This window comes from Pseudophryne corroboree, chromosome 4 (genome assembly GCF_028390025.1).
Source record: "Pseudophryne corroboree isolate aPseCor3 chromosome 4, aPseCor3.hap2, whole genome shotgun sequence".
NCBI lineage: Eukaryota > Metazoa > Chordata > Amphibia > Anura > Myobatrachidae > Pseudophryne > Pseudophryne corroboree.
In genome coordinates this window covers 357,471,641-357,491,590 of record NC_086447.1, presented here as the reverse complement: position 1 = coordinate 357,491,590, position 19,950 = coordinate 357,471,641, and the positions used below count along the sequence as shown (strand labels likewise).

Below are 19,950 nucleotides of genomic sequence, written 5' to 3'. Positions count from 1 at the left end.
TCTAATATATTCTTTATGCTTTTCATTTAATTTATTTAGTCAAAACTCTGGAGTTTACTGGAGCATGAAAGGAATGGCTCTGTCTCACCTCACTGCATGTCACTGATACCACCCTGGCCCCAGTCCCTTGTCCGATGTATGGGCCCATTAAAGTAGATAAAACTTACTGTGGGGTTTCCATTTCACTGGTATTGCTAAAAAGAGATGTCACATTCACTGGAGCTTTATTCAGAATATTTTTTATCTGCATAAAAGGAAAAACAAAACATAAAGAGTGTAAAAAATACATCAATTACCATGTGTTGGGAATTTGTGCTATAGAGGGAGTGGGTGTCTGGATACCTCTTGAAGCAACTTACAGTCAAAAGGTAAAAGGAGATGCCATACTATAACAGCAATGCTGTATTATATCAAATAAACAAGGAACAGCGGGCCTGATTCATGTCAAGTAAAGCAAAAATAGGATTTTAATTACCTACCAGTAAATCCTTTAGTCATAGTCCGTAGGGGATACTGGGAATCCATTTAGTACCATGGGGTATAGACGGGTCCACTAGAAGCCTTGGGCACTTTAATAATTTGATAGTATGTGCTGGCTCCTCCCTATGATGTCCCTCCTAGCAGACTCAGTATAGGAAACTGTGCCCGAGGAGACGGACATACTATGAGAGAAGGATAGATAAGGAAAGTAGTGAGATCACGAACCAGCACACAGAACAATAAGAAAGCCATGCTAACCAAACTTGAAACATGAACAGCAACAGCTGAACAAACCAGAATATATTACCAAGTAACAGTGCAGGAAGAACGAAGCACCGGGCGGGCGCCCAGTATCCCCTATGGACTTCGAGAAAAGGATTTACCGGTAGGTAATTAAAATCCTATTTTCTCTTACGTCCTTGGGGATACTGGGAATTCATTTAGTACCATGAGGAAGTACCAAAGCTCCCAAACCAGGTGGGAGAGTGCTGAGGTTCCTGCAGAACTGATTGACCAAACTGAAGGTACTCAGAGACCAAAGTATCGAACTTGTAAAACTTTGCAAATGTGTTCGAACCTGACCAAGTAGCTGCTCGGCAGAGCTGTAAAGCCAAGATACCCTGGGCAGATGCCCAAGAAGAACCCACCAACCTAGTAGAGTGGGCCTGTACTGATTTTGTAAAATGGCAATCCTGCCATGGAATAAGCATGCTGGCTAGTGAACCTGATCCAGCGTGCAATAGACTGCTTTGAAGCAGGACACCCAATTTTATTGGGCACATAGAGAACGAAGAGCGAGTCAGATTTCCTGTGAAAAGCTGTCCTCTTTACGTACACCTTCAAGGCCCTCACAACATCCAAAGACTTTGAAGTAGCAGAGGTGTTGGTAACAGCTGGAACCACAATAGGTTGGTTGATGTGAAACGCGGTCACCACCTTAGCAAGAAGTTCAGCTCTGTCCTCATGGAAAATTAAGTAGGGGCTCTTGTGAGACAATGCCCCTAGCACGTCTTGCTGAAGCCAAGGCCAACAGTGTGATGGTCTTCCACGTAAGATACTTTATGTCCACCTCCTGTAACGGTTCAAACCAGTTCGATTGGAGGAACTGCAGCACCATATTGAGATCCCAAGGTGCCGTGGGAGGCACAAAGGGAGGTTGGATGTGCAGAACACCTTTCAAAAACATCTGGACCTCAGGGAAAAAAGCCAATTGTTTCTGAAAGTAAATAGACATGGCCGAAATTTGGACTTTAATAGAGCCTAGGCGTAGGCCCACATCTACTGCCGACTACAGAAAAAGCAGGAGACATCCCAGATGAAATTCCACCACAGAATATTGTCTGCTCTCACACCAAGAGACATACTTCTTCCATATACGGTGGTAATGTTTAGACATTACCCCCTTTCTGGCTTGGATCATAGTTAGGATGACCTTGTCCGGAATCCCTCTCCTGGCTAGAATCAGTCAACTTCCATGCCGTTAAACATAAGTCTTGATAGACGAATGGGCCCTGTTGCAGAAGATCCTCACAGAGGTAGAGGCCACGGATCTTCAATCAGCATCTCGAGAAGATTTGTGTACCAGGCCCTTCGAGCCAGTCTGGAGCAATGAGGATTGCTTGAACCTTTTCCCTTTTTATTCTCTTTAGAATTCTTTGGGATCAGAGGAAGTGGAGGAAACATGTACACCAGCTGGTAAACCCACGGAGTTGTCAGAGCGTCTACTGCCACTGCTTGTGGGTCCCTCGACCTGGAACAATACCGCTGGAGTTTCTTGTTGAGTCAAGAGGCCATCATGTCGATCTGTGGATATCCCCATCGACGTGTCAACCACCGGAACACCTCCGGGTGGAATCACCACTCCCCTGGGTTTAGGTTGTGACTGCTTAGGAAGTCTGCTTCCCAGTTGTCTACTCCTGGAATGAAGACCGCCGACAACGCCACGGCGTGTTTTTCCGCCCAGAGGAGAATACTTGACACCTCTGACATTGCTGCTCTGCTTTTCATTCCTCCCTGCCGGTTTATGTACATTACTGCCGTTACATTGTCCAACTGGACTTGAATGGCCTGATTCCGAAGTAGAGATGAGGCCTGCAGAAGGGCGTTGTAGATTGCCCTGAGTTCCAAGATGTTTATTGGAAGGACTTGACCATCTTCCTTAAAACTGCACCCCCTTGGTGACTGCACACCAACCTCTGAGGCTTGCATCTGTGGTTAGCAGAATCCAATTCTGAATCCCGATCCTCCGACCCTCGATGAGGTGAGAAGTCTGTAGCCATCACAGAATGGAGATTCTGGCTTTTGGCGACAGACAGATCCTCTGGTGCATGTGAAGATGCGATCCGTACCATTTGTCTGACAGATCCAGCTGGAAGGGCCTCGCATGAAACCTTCCGTACTGAAGCGCCTCGTAAGAGGCCACCATTTTCCCCAGAAGGCGAATGCACAGATGCACCGAGATCCAGGTTGGCTTCAGGACAGCCCGAACCATCGACTGGATTTCCATAGCCTTCTCCAAGGAAAAAAACACTCTTTGAAACTCTGTGTCCAGTATCATTCCCAGGAAAGGAAGCCTCTGCATCGGTTCAAGCAGGGCCGGTGCTAGGGTGTTCAGCGCCCCCCTGCAAATTATAAATTTGCGCCCTCCCTTACATATGTAATAAAGTGATAGCGTGCGCCCGCAAAATAATGGGTGTGGTCTCACAATGATGGGTGTGGCATTATTTGAATTAGGGGTACTATTGTGTGGCATGGCCACTCAGTAGTACCCCCAATTCAAATTATGCCATGCAGTAGCACAATCTTATTCACATTACACCATATGTAGTGCCTTTGATTCATATTACACCACATAGTAGAGCCCCATAGTCACATTATGCGACACAGTAGTATCCATTGTACTCATTAGGCTACACAATAGTAGTCCCCATTATACACAGTAGTGTCCCTTACTACACATAACATCCACAGTAGTAGTGCCCCTTCCACATGATGCCCACAGCAATAGTGCCCAGGGGTGTAGAGAGCTGTGGCGATCCCAGGTACTTTTTTGAGGGTGTGGCACAATTGCGGGAGGTGTGGCCATGCCTCCTTCCAATAATTAATTTTAAAAATAAGTATTTTCAGCGACAGGCAATCCAGAGGGGGGTGGCAATATCAATGTGATCACTCCTGTCCTACCCCCCTGTACAGGCAGAGGAGACTGCTGCTGCTAAGCCCAGCCAGCACACAGCAGCACGTGCTGGCTGGAGAATAAAGCTGCTGTTGCTGACAGGTAAGGGGGCAGTGGGACGACAGAGGACCCAGGTTCCTCCATCATGTCCGGGCAATTAGTACCTGCCCCCCCTCTCGGTAATAGTGGTAGTGCCCCTTTCACATAAAACCCTCAGTAGAAGTACCCCTTACACATAGACCACAGTAGTAGTGCCCCTTACCCATAACAGTCACAGTATTAATGCCACACATAATGCCTAAAGTAATAGTGCCCCTTACACATACCCCACAGTAGTAACGGCACACATAATGCCCACAGTAGCAGTGTCCTTACACATAATACCACATAGCCACAGTACTGCACTTACCTGAAGCCCCGTTCCTGCTGCAGCTGTCGTCCGACAGCTCCTTCTGCTTGGCACCACACACAGCAGCAGCCCAGCACATAGAAGACTTTCCCCACAGCTGCGGCTATCTCTCCCCCTCCCCATTCACAGTGGTGGCTATTTCTTTCCGCCATAACCACCCATCACAGCCGCAGCTATCTCTCCCCCCCTCCCTAATCATAGCTGCAGCTATGTGTCCCCATCTCTACCCAATCACAGCTGTGGCTACTCTACCCTCTCCCTCCCTACCCAGTCACATCTGAGGCTATCTCTCTCTCTCTCCCCCCCCCCCCCACACAAGCTGCGGCTATGTCTCCCCATCCCTCCCCAATCTCAACTTTGGCTATTCTACCCCATCCCCCCCCCCTCACCTCCAGTCACAGCTGTGGCTTTTTTTCTCCTCAATGGCCCCTCATCACAGCCGCGCATATTCCTCACTCTCTCCCCCCCTTCGCAATCACAGCCGCGGCTATTCCTCTCTCTCCCCTTGGCAATCACAGCCGCAGCTAAGTATCCCCTCCAATCACATGTCTCCACTCTCCTCCAATCATAGCTGCGGCTTTGTTTCCCATCCAGTTACAGCGGCGGTCATGTCTCTCCCTTCACATTTGCGTGTCTCTCTCCCCCCCCCCTCCTGCCCAGGGAGCGAATAGGCTGCACGGCAATAGTGAACTATCTGCTCGCTCTTCAGCGGGGCGCTGCTAACGCCGCTGCCTTACACAGTGTGATTGGTGCAGCGGCGTCTGGTAGCAGCGGACAGCTGCAAGGTATGGAGAGGGGGAGAGCACCTCTCAGGCCCGGCGCCTCCCTGCATTGCATCACCTCGCTGAGCGGGTTGTGCCGGACCTGGGTTCAAGGTGAGATTCAAGGTTCAGAATCCACCTGTGATCCAGGAGTAGTCTGGTTGAGAGGTCAATGCTGTCCAACAACCGCTCCCTGGATGGTGCCATTATCAGAAGATCATCCAGGTACAGAATTATGTTCACTCCCTGTTTGCGGAGGAGAAACATCATCTCTGCCATCACCTTGGTGAACACTCTCGGTGCCGTGGAGAGACCAAATGGCAGGGTCTGTGTCACAACTGAGGGCCTGAGTTGACGGGAGGCAACCTCAGTTGTAGGGGCTGAGATGTAACGGAACCTGGGAGGTTGTATCAGACCCCTAGACATGTAAGTAACATGTAGAATAACTGCCCAAAGGCGTGACCACGACAACCAGGATAAAAGTCAATGATGTTTATTATGACAAACTCCGTAACACAGCAGAAAATAAGAAAACATAAAAGTCAGCAGGGCAATAATACAGTTCCTGGGTACTACAGGGTGGCAAGGGCCACAGGCACTGGTAGTGTGAGACAGTTCTAATAATCTTCTAGTTGGAAAGTCCTTACCAGGCCTGACTGTAGCAATGGAGAGAACCCAGGATCGTACCAGCTGGTGTTCCAGGAAAGGCTGGGCTGCTGAAGATAAAACGTCTGCTGTGGATACTGTCTGGAACCAGACTGTTGTTGGTACGGAGTGGATACTGGCTGGAACCAGTTAAATAATAAACGAACTTGAGAGCGATGAAATAATAATACCGGTGGAGAGTGGTAAACTGCAGAAAGGACACCGGCCCTTTAAGGGAAGCTGTACACTGCTGGAAGCTGGGCTGGAAGCAGGTGATTGACTTGAGAGCGATGAAATAATAATACCGGTGGAGAGTGGTAAACTGCAGAAAGGACACCGGCCCTTTAAGAGAAGTTGTACACTGCTGGAAGCTCGGCTGGAAGCAGGTGATTGCTGTAGCTGGAAACAGGTGAGTCCAGAATGGATCGGAGAGTCAGGCTACACCGCAGATGGAATGCTGGTGCGGGTCTCTATAGCAGAAGTCTGGAGACAGGAGCTGGAACCTGGAAGACAACCACAGGAGAGAGACAAACTGGAACTAGGTTAGACAACCAAAGCACTGACGCCTTCCTTGTTCAGGCACAGCTTACTTATACCTGCAGCAAGGAAGGGGTTGGCTAGGCAATTATGCAAATCAACAATACAGACAGCAGATTGGTGGAAATGATCAGATGACAAAAACCAAGATGGCTGCGCCCATGCAGACACTTGGAGGGAAGTTTGGTTTGTAATCCATGTGAGAATTGAAACAGTAATGGCGACGCCGGCCACAGGAGACAGGAGACGCCAGACTGACAAGCGCACATTTAACCACGCGGGCACAGCGGAGGCCGCGGCTGATGAAATCACCACTCTGACATTCTGCATGTGGAAACTCAGAAACAGCGGAATCCGGTCCTGGAATGCTGAGCCAGCCTTAGGAGGCATCTGAAGGGTAAGTAATGGCGTCCAGATACCCGGATCGTGACAGCACCCCCCCCTTTAGGAGTGGCCCCAGGACACTTCTTAGGCTTTAAAGGAAACTTTGCGTGGAAATTTCGGACCAAGGCAGGAGCATGGACGTCTGAGGCATTGGTCCAAGAGCGTTCTTCAGGACCATAGCCCTTCCAGTCAATGAGGTATTGTAACTGACCGTAACGGAAACGTGAGTCCAAAATCTTGGCCACCTCGTACTCGACTCCCCGTTGAGTCTGAACTTTGGGAGCTGGAGGAAGTGCGGAATGAAACCGATTCAGGATCAGCGGTTTCAACAAAGAAACATGAAATGTCCTGGGTATTTTCAAGAAGGATGGTAACTGTAACCTGTAGGCAACAGGATTGATGACTTGTTCAATCTTGAAGGGTCCGATGTAGCGAGGTGCAAATTTCATGCTGGGAACTCTCAACCTCAAATTCTTCGTGGACAACCACACACGATCACCCACCTTGAGAGCAGGAACCGCTCTACGCTTCCTATCGGCAAACTTTTTATACCTGAATGAGGCTTTAAGCAGGGCTGCGCGGACGTTCTTCCAGTTATTTGAAAACTGACGCAAGGTGACATCCACTGCTGGAACAGAAGTTGCGGGAAGCGGTTGGAATTCTGGGACTTTAGGGTGGAATCCATAATTAATGAAGAATGGTGTAGAAGAAGATGAGGAATGGTATTGATTGTTGTGGCTGAACTCGGCCCAAGGAAGGAGTTGAACCCAGTCATCTTGAGAGGAAGACACATATATACGGAGGAAGGCCTCCAAGTCCTGATTCACCCTCTCGGTTTGACCATTGGTCTGAGGATGGTAAGCCGTGGAAAACTTTAACTTGACTTGGAGGGCTTGACACAAACTTCGCCAAAATTTGGCTACAAATTGTACTCCACGATCCGAGATGATCTCTTCAGGAAGACCGTGAAGTCGGAAGATCTCTTGTATAAACACTTGAGCCAACTTGGAAGCTGACGGAAGACCGGTGAGAGGGATGAAATGTGCCATCTTGGTGAACCGGTCAACTACCACCCAGATGGTATTAAACTTGTTGCAGATAGGTAGATCGGAAACAAAGTCCATCGACAAATGGGTCCATGGTCGACGGGGAACAGATAATGGAACCAGTTGCCCCGCAGGCGACTGGCGGGAGACTTTGTGTTGGGCACACTTTGGGCAGGAGGCAATAAATTCCATAACGTCCTTCTTCAGAGTTGGCCACCAGTAGGACCTAGAAATAAATTCAAGGGTTTTCTGAATGCCTGTATGTCCAGCAAAACGGGAAGCATGGGCCCAATGCATGAGCTTCTTCCTTAGAACTGGCTTAACAAAACTTTTCCCTGGTGGAGGCGTAGAGTCCATCCCTACCGTGGAGAATGCCAACGGATTAATAATAGGATGCTTGTCTGCAGACTCGGACTCATTTTCTTGCTCCCATGAGCGGGAAAGGGCATCGGCCTTACGATTCTGAGAACCCGGACAGAACTGGAGTTTAAAGTCAAATCTGGAAAAGAAAAGTGCCCATCTGGCCTGACGAGGGTTGAGACATTGTGCGCCTTTGAGATATAAAAGATTTTTGTGGTCGGTAAGTATGGTGATTGAGTGGGAAGCTCCCTCCAACAGGTATCTCCACTCCTCCAGAGCGAGCTTGATGGCTAGCAACTCCTGATCGCCAATGGCATAGTTGCGCTCAGCTGGGGAGAACTTCCGGGAGAAGAAACTGCAAGGATGTAGATGTCCATCTTTGGCCCTCTGGGATAACACTGCTCCTACTCCAACGGAGGAGGCATCTACCTCTAAGATAAAAGGAGAGTCGGTGTCAGGCTGTTTCAGAACTGGTGCAGAGATGAACCGTTGCTTCAGAAGGTGAAAGGCCTGTGTAGCTTCCTCGGACCACTTGGACGGATTAGCACCTTTCTTGGTTAATGCAGTGATAGGCGCCACAATGGTGGAAAAGTCTCGTATAAATTTTCTATAATAATTGGCGAACCCTAAGAACCTCTGGACCCCTTTGAGGCTTAAGGGTATAGGCCAATTCTGGATTGCTTGGAGTTTCTCAGGATCCATCTCTAGTCCGGAACCGGACACAATGTAACCTAGAAACGGAATGGTTTTAACTTCAAACACACACTTCTCCAATTTACAATAGAGGTGATTGACACGGAGACGGGAAAGAACCTCTTTTACCCAGAAACGATGATCTTCGAGATTATTAGCAAAGATGAGGATGTCGTCTAGATAAACCACGACATGGCGGTACAAGATGTCCCTGAAGATCTCATTCACGAAGTGCTGGAAGACTGCTGGAGCGTTGCTCAATCCGAAGGGCATGACGAGGTACTCATAATGTCCGTCACGGGTGTTAAAGGCGGTCTTCCACTCGTCACCCTCACGGATTCGGATGAGATTGTAGGCACCCCTCAAGTCCAGCTTTGTGAAAATGGTTGCACCACTAACTCTATCAAAGAGCTCAGTAATCAGGGGTAAAGGGTATCGGTTCTTGACGGTAATGTCGTTCAGACCCCTGTAGTCGATGCACGGACGCAGACCACCGTCTTTCTTCTTAACGAAGAAGAAGCCTGCGCCGGCTGGAGAAGAAGATGGTCGGATGAAACCCTTCGCCAGGTTCTCTTTGATGTACTCTTCCATGGAGTGTGTCTCGGGCAGAGACAACGGATAAGTTCGGCCTCGCGGTGGAACCTTCCCTGGAATGAGGTCGATTGGGCAGTCCCATTCTCTATGAGGAGGAAGGATATCAGCAGAGGCTTTACTGAACACATCCGTGAAGTCTTGATATGGAGGAGGCGGAACATCAGTTGACCTGGGGAAGGAAGAACAAACAGGAAGAACTTTGGCTAAACAAGTCTCAGCACAGGAGGGACCCCATGCCAGTATTTGTGTAGTCGTCCAGTCAATTGATGGGTTGTGGAGACGGAGCCATGGAAGGCCTAAAACCACTGGATGTGTGGCTCTTGGAATCACTAAAAAAGAAATATACTCAGAATGAAGAACTCCCACTCTCAGACGAACTGGAAGAGTCCTTAAGGAAATGACTGCGTCAAAAATCTTGCTGCCATCCACGGCAGTCAAAGAGATGGACGAGGACAGTCTCTCGGTGGGTAGGGACCACCGTTTAACATAAGCTTCGGTTATGAAATTCCCAGCTGCTCCGGAATCAAGGAGGGCAATGACGTTCCTGTAACGTTGAGCAATTTGGAGCGACACTGGGAGGTTACAGTCATGAGGAGATGGAGAGGAGATCATCACTCCTAGCCGGCCCTCTCCTTGGCGAGCTAGGATCTGGAGTCCCGGACGTTTGGGACAGGCATTGATAGTGTGCGACGGAGCTGCACAGTAGAGACAGAGAGACTCAGAGAGACGTTTTCGGCGCTCAGCAGGAGATAGACGGGAACGACTAATTTGCATAGGCTCATCCTTGGATGGAGATGGTTGACGAGAAGGAGGAGCAGAAGATTTAGGAGTAGATGATCTTCCTCGCTCGGTTGCTCTCTCTCTAAAACGTAGATCAACCTTCGTGCAAAGAGAAATTAGCTCATCCAACTTAGAGGGCAAGTCTCTGGTAGCTAACTCATCCTTGATGCGTTCTGATAAGCCATGCCAGAATGCAGCATACAGGGCCTCGTCGTTCCATGCCAGTTCGGATGCCAGGATTTTAAACTGTATAAGATACTGTCCCACAGTACGTGTTCCCTGGCGTAAACGAAGAATCTCAGATGAAGCAGATGTTATCCGGCCTGGCTCGTCGAAGATGCGCCTGAATGTAGCTACAAAGTCAGTATAGGAGGATAGCAGGGGATCAGACTTCTCCCATAAAGGTGATGCCCAGTCAAGGGCTGAGCCACTGAGAAGGGAGATGATATAGGCAATTTTGGTACGGTCACTGAAGAAATTGCCAGGTAGAAGCTCAAAGTGGATTTCACATTGATTGAGAAATCCCCTGCAGAACCTTGGAGATCCATCAAATTTTGCTGGCGTTGGAAGATGAAGATGTGGACTGGAAATGGGTAAGGTGGGTGGGGTTACAGCTGGTGTCACTGTAGTGGACCCACCGGACGTGCCAGGTCCACGGAGGGTCGTTTGAATCCCATCCAGCCGTGTGGAGAGATCCTGGAGACAGCGGATGATGTGGCCCTGTGCAGCCTCCTGATGTTCAAGTCGGGCTGCCAGTTCTTGCATCGGCCTGGCCGCTTGATCCTGGTCTCCGGCTGGATTCATTAGGTCAGTGCTTACTGTCACAACTGAGGGCCTGAGTTGACGGGAGGCAACCTCAGTTGTAGGGGCTGAGATGTAACGGAACCTGGGAGGTTGTATCAGACCCCTAGACATGTAAGTAACATGTAGAATAACTGCCCAAAGGCGTGACCACGACAACCAGGATAAAAGTCAATGATGTTTATTATGACAAACTCCGTAACACAGCAGAAAATAAGAAAACATAAAAGTCAGCAGGGCAATAATACAGTTCCTGGGTACTACAGGGTGGCAAGGGCCACAGGCACTGGTAGTGTGAGACAGTTCTAATAATCTTCTAGTTGGAAAGTCCTTACCAGGCCTGACTGTAGCAATGGAGAGAACCCAGGATCGTACCAGCTGGTGTTCCAGGAAAGGCTGGGCTGCTGAAGATAAAACGTCTGCTGTGGATACTGTCTGGAACCAGACTGTTGTTGGTACGGAGTGGATACTGGCTGGAACCAGTTAAATAATAAACGAACTTGAGAGCGATGAAATAATAATACCGGTGGAGAGTGGTAAACTGCAGAAAGGACACCGGCCCTTTAAGGGAAGCTGTACACTGCTGGAAGCTGGGCTGGAAGCAGGTGATTGACTTGAGAGCGATGAAATAATAATACCGGTGGAGAGTGGTAAACTGCAGAAAGGACACCGGCCCTTTAAGAGAAGTTGTACACTGCTGGAAGCTCGGCTGGAAGCAGGTGATTGCTGTAGCTGGAAACAGGTGAGTCCAGAATGGATCGGAGAGTCAGGCTACACCGCAGATGGAATGCTGGTGCGGGTCTCTATAGCAGAAGTCTGGAGACAGGAGCTGGAACCTGGAAGACAACCACAGGAGAGAGACAAACTGGAACTAGGTTAGACAACCAAAGCACTGACGCCTTCCTTGTTCAGGCACAGCTTACTTATACCTGCAGCAAGGAAGGGGTTGGCTAGGCAATTATGCAAATCAACAATACAGACAGCAGATTGGTGGAAATGATCAGATGACAAAAACCAAGATGGCTGCGCCCATGCAGACACTTGGAGGGAAGTTTGGTTTGTAATCCATGTGAGAATTGAAACAGTAATGGCGACGCCGGCCACAGGAGACAGGAGACGCCAGACTGACAAGCGCACATTTAACCACGCGGGCACAGCGGAGGCCGCGGCTGATGAAATCACCACTCTGACATTCTGCATGTGGAAACTCAGAAACAGCGGAATCCGGTCCTGGAATGCTGAGCCAGCCTTAGGAGGCATCTGAAGGGTAAGTAATGGCGTCCAGATACCCGGATCGTGACAGTCTGGAACTGGTAGTGGCAGTCCTGCAGTGCAAACCGTAGATAAGCTTGATGAGGCGGCCAGATCGGAATGTGAAGGTACACATCCTTGATATCTAGAGACACTAGGAATTCTCCCTCCTCCAGACCTGAGATCACCGCTCTCAGAGACTCCATCTTGAATTTGAACACTCGTAAGTATGGGTTCAACGACTTGAGGTTCAAAATCGGTCTTACCGAACCACCCGGTTCGGTACTACATACAAGTTGGAATAATGTCCCTTGTTTTGCAGATAAGGTGGAACTGGAACAATGACCTGAGTCTGTACCGGGTTTTTGAATGGCGTCCTGTAAGGTAATACTTGCTTCCTGTGAAACTGGTAAGCCTGATTTGAAGAATCTGTGAGGTGGGAGCTCCTGAAACTCCAGTCTGTAGCCCTGGGAAATAAGATCTATGACCAGGGATCCTGGCATGATGTTGTCCAGATATGACTGAAAAATTTTAGTCGGGCTCCCACCTGCCAGTCCTCCAGGCATCGAGGTACGCCGTCATGCTGAAGGCTTTGAGGAAGCAGAGCTTGAGCTCTGTTCATGTGAACCGTCAGTTGCTGGTTTTCGTGGTTTACCTCTAGCGCCTCTGGTGGCTTTAGAAGAACCTCTGGTTTTGCCCTTAAACTTGGCAGTCCGAAAGGACTGTAGATTAGGTCCGGAGTAGGCCTTCCTGGTTGGGGGAACTGCAGAAGGAAGATACATGGACTTACCTGCAGTAGCTTTAGAGATCCATTTGTCTAGTTCATCTCCAAATAAGGCCTCTCCTGTGAAGGGTAGGCCTTCCATGCCTATCCTGGAGTCCACATCAGCAGTCCACTGGCGTAGCAATAAGCCTCTGCGTGCTGACACTACCATAGCAGTGGTGCGTGTATTAAGTAAGCCTATTTCTTTCATGGCTTCCACCATATGTTGCAGTAGTAAAATAATCTCCCCCTGAGGCAAGGTACCTAACCCCTCAATTAGGTTACCTGACCATTTTGTGATGGCCTTAGTAATCCACCCACATGCTACAGTGGGCCACCCCAGCAGCTGTATACAAAGATTTGAGTGTATTCTCAATTCTACGATCAGCCGTGTCTTTTAGGGCGCCTGCAACTGGGACAGGCAATACAATTTTCCATGACAGCCTGGATACTGATGCATCCACTATCGGTGGATTTTCCCATTTTTTCCTATCCTCAGGAGGAAAGGGAAAAGATGATATTAACCTTTTAGGGATTTGAAATTTCCTATCAGGATTAACCCACGGTTCTTCAAACAGGGTATTTAGTTCCTTTGACACAGGAAAAGTGTCTGAGGATTTCTTTTTTATATTAAAATAAGATTCCTCAGTCTCCTCTGTTACCTTACCAGTGATATGCAGAACTGCTCTGATAGCTTCTATGAGAGCCTCTATTCCCTGTGACAGAGTAGCCTCCCCCAACTCTGAGTCCACCTCCTCCTCCTCCTCCTCCTCCTCCTCCTCCATGTATGACCCCTCATCATCAGAGTCAGACTGCAGGATATGGGTCAAAGGATGTTTTTGCAGACAAATGGTAGGGGACAGAGACGCTGGTTTGGGTACTGAGTCTCTGTTCATAAACTCAGCCATTGATTGTGTTAAGTGTTGCGTCTCTTTCTAATTGCTGGACAATTTAGTAGAAATATTGGAAATCATTCCCCTAATGGAAACCAGCCAAGCTGGCTCTGCCCCGCTAGTCTGGGAGGGTGCACTGCACTGAGTACACTGCAGTGAACCCCCTGGAGAAGAGGAACACTGTGCCTTACATGAAGCACACTCTTTGTCTGACATACTGTGACAGTGACCGCACACACACAGGAACAGGTTAAATGCACAATTAACCCACAAAGAGCCCTTCAAGAGAGACACAGAGATAGTCTGGAGCCAGCACACAGCGACTTTACTGCTAATGCCAAGCTTAGCCAGGTCGCAGATTAAGTACCCAGATTGGGGACTTAGTACACTAGTAAGCACTCCCCCTCTGCTATGACCCCCTGGTATCGCTGAGGTAATCTGGAGTCTCTCCGGAGGAGCTGCACATACAAGTCCATCAGCATCTGTGTCCACTGCAGAGGGAAAATGGCGCTGGTCAGCTGCTGAATCCACTCATAGTGAAGCCCCGCCCCTTCAATGGCGCGCTTTCTTCTCGCTTTTTCATACTGGCTGAGGTACCGTAATTTTAGTGCCTAAAATGGAGTCTGCCCTCTTTTAAGTCTGTAATGCCAGTCTGGGTACTGTGTACACACGTAGTGTACTTAGACTCAGTTCGCTCCCTCAGAAGCGGTGCGTCTGCACTGTGTACTGAGTCTGGAGATTCAGCTGCCCCATGTAGAAGCCGTGCATCTCCGTATCCTCATGCCGCCATAATGGCTGGCGACCCGCTCACCGGGGGCCCGGCTTAGTACTCAACACTTTTCTATCTTCTGGCTCTGTTAGGGTAAGCGGCGTGCTTCGGGAATGTATGCTTGGTATGGTGGGGCTTGCGAATAGTTCCCTCGGGAGCTAGTGTCCTGTCAACGGGGAACGGGACCATTAACCCTTCAAGAGGTAGGGCCGTTCTCCCTAAGTCCCACAAAGCAGACAGGCTGGTACCATCCAGACCTGCCTGAAAATAACAAACATACAAAATAAATGCAGAAAACTCTTCAGGAGCTTCCAACGATGTGACCGGTTCCTCCGGGCACATTTTCTAAACTGAGTCTGGTAGGAGGGGCATAGAGGGAGGAGCCAGCCCACACTATCAAATTCTTAAAGTGCCCAAAACTCTTAGTGGGCCCGTCTATACCCCATGGTACTAAATGGATTCCCAGTATCCCCAAGGACGTAAGAGAGAAAGCAAGCAACTGAGCAAAACCATGTTGCATTGCAGGTGTCATTAAATTGCCAGTTTCCAATTCATCTATATTTAATCTAAAATGCAGAAATATCTTTAAAGAGTAATGCACATGATAAACAAATAAACAATAAATAATCTAAATGTTTCGTGAAGAAAGACTGAACTATAATAACAATTGTGAAAGTTGTGAATTACAGTACTTATCTGGATTTATCTTTGCATAATTATGCATGAAATAAAACAGTGTATACTGTACATACCTTGTCATATGCTTCTTGGAAAGTAAAGTTACTTTCAGAAGATGTTAGTCTTAAATTTACAGACCTCTTTTTCAAATCTGTAGACAAGATATAAAAAATGTTAGTATAGCAACCTCTAAGTGGAATATAGCATTATCTTCATTTATCCTAATTATGGGGGTAATTCTGAGTTGATCGCAGTAGCAAGTTTGTTAGCAACTGGGCAAAACCATGTGCACTGCAGGGGAGGCAGATATATCATTTGCAGAGAGAGTTAGATTTGGGTGGGTTATTTTGTTTCTGTGCAGGGTAAATACTGGCTGCTTTATTTTTACACTGCAATTTAGATTTCAGTTTGAATACACCCCACCCAAATTTAACTCTCTCTGCACATGTTATATCTGCCCACCCTGCAGCGCACATGGTTTTGCCCAATTGCTAACAAAATTGCTGCTGCGATCAACTCAGAATTAGGCCATATATTATTATTGAAATCCACTATCAGGCAGTGTGATACATAGCAGGGTTCCAACTGGGACTACAGGTGAATAAACGGGTTCACTACGGCTGGCCGGCGGTCGGGCTCCCGGCGACCAGCATACCGGCGCCGGGAGCCCGACCGCCGGCTTACTGACAGCGTGGCGAGCACAAATGAGCCCCTTGCGGGCTTGCTGCGCTCGCCACGCTACGGGCACAAATGAGCCCCTTGCGGGCTCGCGGCGCTCGCCACGCTACGGGCACGGTGGTGCGCTACGCGCGCCACACTATTTTATTCTCCCTCTATGGGGGTCGTGGACCCCCACGAGGGAAAATAAGTGTCGGTATGCCGGCTGTCAGGCTCCCGGCGCCGGTATACTGAGCGCCGGGAGCCCGACCGCCGGCATACAGAAGACCACCCGAATAAACATTTCATATTTCAGATAACAATAACATAGTTGCCTACCCTCCTGCATTCTGCAGGGGACTCCCTGAAATAGCAGCAATCTTCCTGACTCCCTGAATAAACCAGCAATCTCCTTGATTGCTCCTTACCCCCATTATGTAGCTGTTCTATGCTTGGGATAAAACAATATCGGAGATACTGTATATACATTCAAATGATATCATCAGAACCATTTCCATGAATTGGTTATAAGGCACAATGATCCCTTGGGCTACGTACATTTTAAATAAGGTTTCCCAGACCACTTACAGTATATGGAACCTCTTGGAAAACACAATACACAAACAAATCCTGTAAAATATCAGTGTCTTTTCTTCAACAAGTAGAACTTACTAACTTTGGGGCTCATTTACATTTGGATGTAAGTTATTTTCATGACACGCCTCTCAGATGAAGCACTACACATCTGTGCTGATAGGTGTTACCTTCATAATCTCCCTGAAATGCTTTTTCAAAAGTAGGCAATAATGTATTACTTCTAGTAAATCAAACAAAGGTCCACAGACAGCCTTTGCATTTGAACTTACCTGGGCTAAATTGTGCCTGGAATCTGTTGCTGCCTGTTCTGCATCTATCACCAGAGAATGGCAGGAAACAGTGACATGTAGGAGTGCAAGACGGCCCAATCCTGGTGCACGTGCCACCATTGCTACAGTAATTTGCCTCACACTCATCACAGGAACCATCACCTGTAGACAGAAATAAGTGCAGTCAGTCTAGGTCTGAATAATTATACATCCAGGTGCAAACACAGCAACATCCAATCATTCTTTCATGTACAGTGGAAGTTTTAAGTGTGCTGAAGAGGAAACAAGTTTCTCTCAGCTGCTGTATCAGACACATCACATAATAGTGTTCCAATATCTGTAATCAATGTACCCTATTTTGCAAGTCTAAGGGCCTACTGTACGTCAGCATGGATCGCAGATGTGCAAAAAATCGCACATCTACAATCCATTACACTGACATGTAGGGAGACGCCCAGCACAGGGCGAGTACACCCCATATAATGGGGCCTGCACTCCCCCCACCTGCAAACATACGAAAGCATCACACAACAGTGATGTTTCAAATGTTTAGTGTAGCACTCTGCCTGTACAGCCTAGCTGCTAAGGAAGACAGCAAACCGTCATCTTTTGGGTCACAGTGCCTGCGTGTGATGTGATGCAGCCACCGTGGAATGCCTCGCAAACAGTATAGACACACCTGCAGTGTCTGGACCACGCCCCCCCACCCCCACCAATTCCGCTACAACACCCCCTCCCACCCAGCGATCGCCTTTGCCTGTCAGTCAGGCAGAGGCGCTCGCACAATGATGTTCTCCCAAACATTCATCAATATCTGTGGACAGACAGTAATACAAAGTAGTATGATATAATGAGGTTAAATACAGTAACAATATCATGGAAAGTATATATACTGTAAGTATATTCACCTGTGCAATGTATTCCATCCCCAGAGAAGCCATCAGGACAGGGCCCACAGCCTGTGGTACTGTTACATGATACCCCGGGGAAACACCCTTGTGCACACAGATCAGGAGGGGTTTGGCAGAATTCTCCTGTATAGTTATTGCTGCAATTGCAGCCTGCAATCTGTCAATAAAAATGCAATAATAAGATTAAAATAGGATTTAAAGATTACTTAACATAATGTAGTCATAGGTGATTTTTATTTATAGATTATGCACATTTCACATCTTGGGCATCAATAAAACATGTTTTCTGTATTCATCTATGTAAGAAGTACTGTAGGGTGTCAGGAAAAAACATGATAGGATGAGGTTTTTTTTGTGAATGTGCGAACTAAGGTAATATTTGTTTTTTTCCCCTGACACCATACAATGGAATTTATGCATGGAAAAAGTCAACCTATCGTGTGGGACTTATGGGGCCCACACACGGTGCTATTTGTGCTAGGTGCGATTTGAGCCTATACAATATGTGCTATGCGATTTGGACTAACTGGGGTATGCTATTTGAACTACATTAAAGTTTGAATACATTACAATGTACTATGGGGGTCTTTCCAACCCGTTCGCACGCAGCGGTTCTTCGCTGCGGCGCGAACGGGATGGAAATGCACATGTGCGGCGGTCGCTTTGCACATGCAAGTCATTGTCCATCGACGATCGTAGCCGGGCAATGCCGCTGCCAACGACAAATGTGATCGCAGCAGCAATCGCAAGAAGATGGACAGGCGGGAGGCGTTCCGGGGTGGATACTCACCGTTTCCAGCCGTTTTCAGGGAGTGGTAAGAGAAACGCAGGCATGTCCAGGAGAACGGAGGGCGGATGTCTGACGTCACAGCCGGGACCTTCATCGCTGGATCCATCGCACTGGGTAAGTAGCTGCAGGGCTGGTCTTGTTTTGAGTGAAACTTTTTTTAGCATAGCAGGGCTGCACAAGCGAATGCAGCCCTGCTGTGCTAAAATACACTCCCCTATAGGCGGAGATTAGTTGATCACACCAGCAGCAAAAAGTTGCTTTGTGCGATCAACTCGGAATGACCCCCTATATAAGATGTAGTACAAAAAAACCTGCCTGCATATACTATTTTGCCTTGAGATATGTACTAGACAGGAGCATGCATCGCATAGCAAGGGACAATACACACGGTGTGATTTGAACTAGACTCGATGCCATTTGAACTACAAAAGATCAAATACTGTAGCATGGTAGAAGCGCACCGTGTATGGGCACCATTACAATTATATACCCAACACGTACAGTATAGTTTCCATCCAACCACTAATAGATTCTACTATATGTTCATACTAGAGATGTGCGACGGGCACTTTTCATGTTTTGCTTTTATTTCTGGTTCCATGCTCGTGTTTTGGATCTGGATTGGTTTTGCCAAAACCACCATTTCGTATTTTGGTTTTGGATCTGGATGATTTAAAAAAACAACATAAAAACAGCTAAAATCACAGAATTTGGGGGTAATTTTGATCCTTCGGTATTATTAACCTCAATAACATTCATTTCCACTCATTTCTAGTCTATTCTGTACACCTCACAAATTCACAATATTGTTTTTAGGCCAAAAGGTTGTACCAAGGTGGCTGTACAGTATGACTAAGCTAAGTGACACAAGTGTGCGGCACAAACACCTGGCCCATCTAGGGTTGGCAGTGCACTACTGGTGGATACCAGACGCACATCTAACACCAACATAGCTGTCAAGGCCTCAGTTATCCACTTTGCAACAGGATGACTGCTGTCATATTTCATCTTCCTCGCAAAGGACTGTTGGACAGTCATTGCTTAGTTGAAGTAGTACAAGTGGTCTTCCGACTTCCCCTCTGGGATGACGATCGACACCCAGCAGCAACAACGGCAGCGGCAGCAGTATGAGAAAGTGGTTCATGATCTTTCCCTATTTTATCCTCCAAATTTTTGTTCTCCATTGTTTTTCTGGAGTTATATAACAAAATGCAGCAAAGGAGAGCGTACCGCTACACCACACAGGGCAAACCCTGTAAAAATTATTTGGATTAAATATTAATAACCCCTTTATTTGGAGTAAATAATATACAGCACAGGACAGTACCACTGAACTTATATGGCAGCACCACTGGACTGGACTTATATGGCAGTACCACTGGACATATATGGCAGTATCACTGAACTTATACGGTAGTACCACTGGACTGGATTTATACGGCAGTACCACTGGATTTATACGGCAGTACCACTGGACATATAGGGCAGTATCACTGGAAATATATGGCAGTACCACTGGACATATACGGCAGTATCACTGGATTTATACGGCAGTACCACTGGACATATACGGCAGTATCACTGGATTTATACGGCAGTACCACTGGACATATACGGCAGTATCACTGGACTGTATTTATGCGCCAGTACCACTGGATTTATACGGCAGTACCACTGGACATATAGGGCAGTCTCACTACACCACACAGG

The 19,950-nt window shown here is 47.7% G+C and overlaps 1 protein-coding gene across 1 annotated transcript in view; it reads right to left on the bottom strand.

The window, feature by feature from the left end:
- Window positions 1-221: 221 nt before the first annotated feature.
- LOC134910910 (mucin-3B-like) overlaps window positions 222-19,950 on the bottom strand; it is a 380,580-nt gene continuing 360,851 nt past the window's right edge. Inside the window, exons 51-54 of the mRNA XM_063919296.1 lie at window positions 17,448-17,607; window positions 16,540-16,701; window positions 15,091-15,167; window positions 222-244 (exon numbers count right to left, since the gene is read on the bottom strand). Coding sequence (XP_063775366.1) covers window positions 17,582-17,607 — 26 coding nt within the window. The 3' untranslated portion in view covers window positions 222-244; window positions 15,091-15,167; window positions 16,540-16,701; window positions 17,448-17,581. The remainder of the gene's footprint in view (window positions 245-15,090; window positions 15,168-16,539; window positions 16,702-17,447; window positions 17,608-19,950) is intronic.